The following is a 6056-nucleotide window of genomic DNA, read 5'->3' on the forward strand; positions in this document are numbered from 1 at the left end:
CAATATATATTTACATGTGTAACAAAAACCTGTGTACTCAAAAAGTCAGAACGATTTACAATTTTAAACATAGGAAGTAGTACCGACTGGTCAAATCCGTCTACTAATTTTTGATACCTTTACTAGTTGACCAAGGACCCTTTTAGTAGCTTCCACTACCCCTAAGAATAAACGTTTTGTTCGTTTAGACTTATTTGGCTGATAAACCATGGATGAAAGTACTGTTAGTTGATTTAATGTAAGAGAAAAATATTATTCGTTGCTGAAAAAGTACGACTTATAAGCCACACAAACCCAATGAAATAGGGCGAAAGTTCCCTCCACTGAAAAGGTCTAATGCTTTAGCAATCCAGGTATTATTTTTAGTGATTCAGTCTGAACAAAGAATGTTCCCGATGAAAAAAATCACGTCACTAAATTTTCAAATATGCCCTTCTGACATGGTCTTCAAAACCCTTAGTTTCTATTGGTTCTAGTATTATTATTTCCAGCTATTTTTTGGGCAGTATTTTTATTTCCAGCTGGCAAGCTATTGTTCTTTCCATCAGCAAAGAAATATACATTCAATAAAATCGAGGCTTCGATGAAGTTTCGAAGCATTGCAGGAGAAAGACTACTTGGTACCATCTAGAAATAGTATAGTCCCTAACATGAATGTGGCCAGATTGTTGGGTCATTGTTGCCAAACATCTGAATGATACTAAAACCATTTACTGCAGACAACTGCTCACATAACAGCAACATGATAAACTTGTATCTGTGGTAGATCCAACATGCCGTGGCACATTCAATGCTGTAATAGGCTGTTGGGCATCACTGCAGGTATTCAAAATCTTCGGTGATCCCAACCTGATTTTTTACAAGAACTTAATCAGAACCAGGATAGAGTGCACACAAGGAAAAATCTCTTGCAAAAGGAAATGAGGATACTTTACAGTTTAACTTAATACTTGGAATATAGAAACATTAAGCAGTGTTGAAAAGAACTGTCTCTAATTTCAGTTGTTCTTTGCAATGTATACATGGAGGTATACCATTGTCTCACTGCCAGCAAACAATCAAAAAAATCTTTCCCAATTTTTTTTTTCTCGAACACGTAGGAGAGCTGCGTATCATTGTATTAATAGAAGAAATTCTTTCCCAATTACAAACTACTAAATAGCGATTAACCAATGCTTCTGAACTATGAAAAGGAAGTGACTAGGTTGGGCACCATCTGCAACATATCCATCACGCTCAAGCCAAATATGCACTTAGGTTATAGGTCTCTACAGAACAAAAGGATTTCAAATAAAGTAGTCTATGTGGGCCAGACCAAATAAGGTATATGCTTGTGTAGCATGCTCAGCTAAACTTATAACATTTGATTCACTCAAGCATCAGTACATGCTTATTGATCAGTTTTAGTGACAGATCAAGCACCAGTGCACAGTGCCCTCTCTTCTATATCCTCCACCCCCTCTTTTAATGCACCAGTGTGGGACATAATAATTCATTATTAGTGTCATCAGCAGCAGATGGCATAGAAGTACTCAGTACTCTGATGGCATGGCAGAGAACTCTGCTAATTCAATAAACCTCTATCTAAAAATTTCTTTTCGAACACGCTACAGAGCTATGTATCTTATATTAAAGACAGAAGAAAATGGTCACTTAATGGACCCTTTACAAACAACCAGATAAAGACTACACAACTAGTCCTAATATGACCTAGGCCCAGTTCTTGGAGCATTTTGGCTCTAGTAAGACTTCATAGTCTCAACTCCTTGAAGAATTGATGTGCAACCTGTAGGGAGGGGGAGACACCATCAAAACACACTTGTTCCTATGATTCCATAAGGTCCGGGCCCCCAAAATCACTATACTATTGAATGTCTGGATACTAAAGACGCAGAGGCACCAATGTCCTTGATACTTGTGGCCTTGTGGGTAAATCCCATTGCATAATGATTAATGAAACATATTTAATCAACTGGAAGTCAGGCAACATACTGCAAACACGAAAAGGTCAGAACAGAACAAGATAGAAACATACCTCCCTGTACATATGTTCAAGTTGCTCTTTTGCTTCAGGGAATGTGGTTGAACACCATTGTTGCAAAGTGAAAATGTTGTCTGGAATATTATTGAAAATGTTAGGGTAGCCTCAGAATGACAGCAATTGGACATATATCTAGGGATGAAAATGGTACGGATATTTTCCGACCGTATTCGAAACCGAATCCGTTTAGAGGGGTTGAGATCTGTCCGTATCCGAGTCCGGATATCCAACATCCGATACCGTATCCGTATCCGAATACTCAAATCGCATATTTATGATGTCGATATCCAATCGTATCCTATCCGACATAGTTGACACTATCCGTATTCGAATCCGAATCCGAACAAAAATATGAAAACAAATGTAATATCGGTGATATCCGTCCGTATCCGGTCCGTTTTCATCCCTACATATATCTAGGGCAGTTCATTAGCAAAAATATGACCTGTCCACCTGTTAGCTGCTGAATGAGCAACATCAATAGCATCCTCTGCAATTACCAGCATATAGTAATAGTTAAATGAGGGGAAGACGTGCATCACAGATTCGGATCAGGTAATGATATTGCTAGAACTAAGATGAAAAGATGCCATGTGAAGGAAATTAAAATAGATGTATGTATCAATGACAGCAATATATCAATACAAGAGTTGTATAAAGAGGCCATCTCATACTCATTGCTTCTACTGCAGCTGGATCACTATCTGCATATGCAGCCAGTTCCTCCTGAAATTTTTATAACATTGTTGAGCTGTAGATAGGACTAAAACAACCATAGGATAGACCAACGAATATAATGGCACCTTGAGTTTCTTATGGTGTAGCTCTACAGCCTTCAGCTCCTCCAAAGCAGCTTCCCTCTCTTCCTATAACAACACAATTAGTTCTTGTGTCGAAATGATTACTGCACATCTTGACAATATGCATAATAATAACATACAGAGTCTTCCCGGCCTCTTTTCAAGTTGTCTCTATGTTCAACAAGCTCCATGTAACGCTTTCTAGAGTTTGAAAGATCAGATTCCAGCTTGTTGTAAGTATTCCTCAGCTACAAAGGATACATTAGCTCAATCATCATCAGCTATGAAGTTAGAGAATAAGGGAGATAGTCTTCTTATCGTGATAGAAAAAAATAAGGGTAATAAGGGAGGAGTAAAAAGTGCAAAACAATGCGCAACAGAGAAAAACGTAGGACCCCTATATTCTTCTTATCGTGATTTGTTAGATTTTGTTTGTAACCCTAGAAAAAGTACAGTGGCCCTCCAAATGTAGGAAATGGCAAATGCAGCTTTCTTCTTGCAAAGCTTCTATGAAGTTAGCTTGTATCACATTTTACAGCATCAGGTCAAGAGGTTTCACACCTTATCACGCACACAGTAAATGTAGAAACATTATCCAAAAACAAGAACCTCTTCTGACTTCTGGCCTGCTTACTTTAGACATGTCTTACTACTCGTCATCCGAAAATCATAGAACAAAGATATTGTTTCTTGATACCGTATCTTATTGTCAGTTATTAATTAAGATCAGTAACTTATCTACCACCAATTCATCATAGTATGCAGAGAAAGAAGATTTGAGAGGAATAAGTCTACAAGACCTGGTTCCCAGCACAACTTGGAAGACTCCAAAAGTACACCTGCAAGAAAACTATTTTAGGCTGGGAGCTAGAGAGAAAAGGTTTTATGGATAACAAAATATATTTGTTTGCAGCACAGACAATATGTAAAGCTGCAGTTATATGCAAGAGCAAGCTGTTGGATAATACAGGTAACTATTTCTGAATCACTGATAACTTAACTCAATGCCAAACTCTCAATGCAAATGGTTACACCATTGTGTTAGCAGTCGAACTATTGTTGCTCCATGCTACAATAATAGAGACTGAAAAAAAAAAACTTACAGAAGTCCCGATTTTATCCTTCAAGACAAGATCATCATCCACCAGGCTTTGCACCACATCCTTCACAGACTGACTAATCACTCCCTTTTTAGGACCCATTTTCTCTAGCTCCTTAAGCTAAAAATGGCATATGGGAAGAATTATATTTTATGGCACAGGAAAAACACATTCTACATAACAAAACCTAACAGAATAGAAGCCAAGTAGCAAAATCCACAGGAAAGTTAACTAATATGCACATGAATTTCCAATTTTAAGCATAAAAGTGGCATCAGCATTTGAACAGTCTATGGAAAAATGATTGCATTAATATAAATGGTTGTGGATTGGAAAGAGAAGATACTGCTATTATCAAATGAGACAGATCAGTGATCCTTCCAGGAATTAGGAAGCATGATCGTGTCAACTTAGAATCAAATAGAAACTGTTAGTAAACTGCAGTAATTTGATTGATACAGGGCAAGCCACTTGGTATTCTTTATTTCAACCCTCCAAAATATCTAATACAACAAATAAGCAGAAGAAAGGGAGAAATGCAACTACTGCCACAGTAACAAACAGAGACATTTACAGATTTGGAACAGAAATCAAGTTCTTGGACACAGTTAATATGGTAACACTGAAATGAACATAACAAATTGCTGACCGAAGAATTTACCAGAAAGAAGTCCTGGCTCTCATAGAATATTTGAAGCATTTGCTCCCGTTTCTCCTCCAACGAAAGCCCCCTCTTCTTAGACTAAGCATCACAAAGGGAAAGGAGGATCAGTCTATCCATTATCTTTTTTTTCACAATACGTAGGTCCTTGTTAAAACATGAAACAAGAAATGCTGTAAACAGTGGATCTGGAAACAAACTTTATGGTACTATATGTACACATATACAGCAACGGAGTGAATGCACATCTTCAGATTATTTGTAAAGGTAGCAAACGACAACAAGTATCATCACTCCAACACTTACATTTGTCACGGACTCTCTTAACTGCTAATCATTTGATCCACACCTGAAACTTTGTATACCCGTAGGAATTATTAACACCAGAGACCCAAAGTTGACACGGACTCTCTTAACTGCTAATCATCTGATATTCTGATCCACACCTGAAATTTCGTATACCCGTAGGAATTATTGCTGAAAGACCCGTAACACTAGAGACCCAAGGTTGACTCGATGCCTCTAACCTATCAGCACCAACCTGGTGCCAGTTTCTCAATGGCGATTCAGTGGAAGTCTATTGCAATTTGCAAGCAAACGGTGGGAAAGAACACAAACCCTCAACGCCCCAAAAATGCACCATTCCCTACACGTGCCCCCCGAGGCGAGATGAATCAAAGCCAGAAAAAAAAAACGAAAAAACAAATATAAGCCCTACAACCAACCAGAGCCCAGAGGCCCTTTAAAAAAAAGACACAGGAGCCGTGGATCCGCCTGCTGGGGTGGATGAGGTAGGGGGCGGTGCTTACCATCCCGACGGGGCTGGCGGCGCCGACGAGGCGGACGAGACGAGTCGCGCGGCGGATGCGGCGATGCTTTTTTGGCGCCCAAACGCAACGGAGATGACTTCAGTTCGGGCGGAGGGGCACAGGGCGCCTGGCGCGTGCGGTGCGGGCAGGACGCTCCTACATATCGAGGCCAATACGTATTTGATTGAATAATACGCGTATCGTACGGTCCGAACTGTTCTTTTTTTTTTTTTGAGATGAGAAAAATATGGTCCGAACTGGATACGACCCAGCTAAGAAAAAAAGGCCTTAAAAGGCCCAACCGAGGATACGCGTATCGTGACCAAGCCGCACAGCACGCCTGCCCTTCCGTACTCGCCGGTGGCCGGCGACGCAAATCAGCTCGCCGGTGACGCGGCACCCACCCCTCCCACTTCCTGGTCTCCTTCTCCGCTCATCCCTCGGGGTTGAATCGGCCGGCGGCTCCATACCCTGCAAGATTCAACCGGCGGGCGGCGGTTCCATCGCGATGAAGTAAGTTCCTCGTCTCCTCCCTGCTAGGCAATTTCTGTGATTGTGGTTTTATTAAGTCGCTGAACATCACTTATTTACTAGTAGTCTGATAATATGTTATTCATATGCGTAATTATTGTTATTAAAAAATTA

General features: G+C 40.0%; 1 protein-coding gene across 2 annotated transcripts; it reads right to left on the bottom strand.

The window, feature by feature from the left end:
* Positions 1-532: 532 nt before the first annotated feature.
* Positions 533-5557, bottom strand: LOC136551553 (meiotic nuclear division protein 1 homolog). 2 transcript variants are annotated; one of them, XM_066543089.1, is made up of 10 exons: positions 5412-5557; positions 4603-4683; positions 3945-4061; positions 3642-3680; positions 2982-3089; positions 2845-2907; positions 2716-2767; positions 2487-2531; positions 2036-2115; positions 533-849 (listed from the first exon to the last, which is right to left on the bottom strand). In XM_066543089.1, exons 1-10 carry the CDS (start codon positions 5412-5414, stop codon positions 814-816), a joined length of 624 nt encoding a protein of 207 aa, XP_066399186.1. In that variant the 5' UTR covers positions 5415-5557; the 3' UTR covers positions 533-813. The 2 variants fall into 2 exon arrangements, with proteins under 2 accessions (XP_066399186.1, XP_066399187.1); XM_066543090.1 differs by lacking the exon at positions 2487-2531.
* Positions 5558-6056: the final 499 nt, after the last annotated feature.

The sequence above is a fragment of the Miscanthus floridulus genome, chromosome 4 (genome assembly GCF_019320115.1).
Source record: "Miscanthus floridulus cultivar M001 chromosome 4, ASM1932011v1, whole genome shotgun sequence".
Classification (NCBI taxonomy): domain Eukaryota; kingdom Viridiplantae; phylum Streptophyta; class Magnoliopsida; order Poales; family Poaceae; genus Miscanthus; species Miscanthus floridulus.

Bases quoted from the DNA above. Each gene is read 5' to 3' on its own strand.
- LOC136551553 (XM_066543089.1), bottom strand. The intron at 2,532-2,715 runs GTATGAGATGGC...TGGTAATTGCAG, and splicing joins AGCTGCAGTAGAAGCAATGA to AGGATGCTATTGATGTTGCT. The intron at 850-2,035 runs GTATGTTTCTAT...GTAAAAAATCAG, and splicing joins TTGAACATATGTACAGGGAG to GTTGGGATCACCGAAGATTT.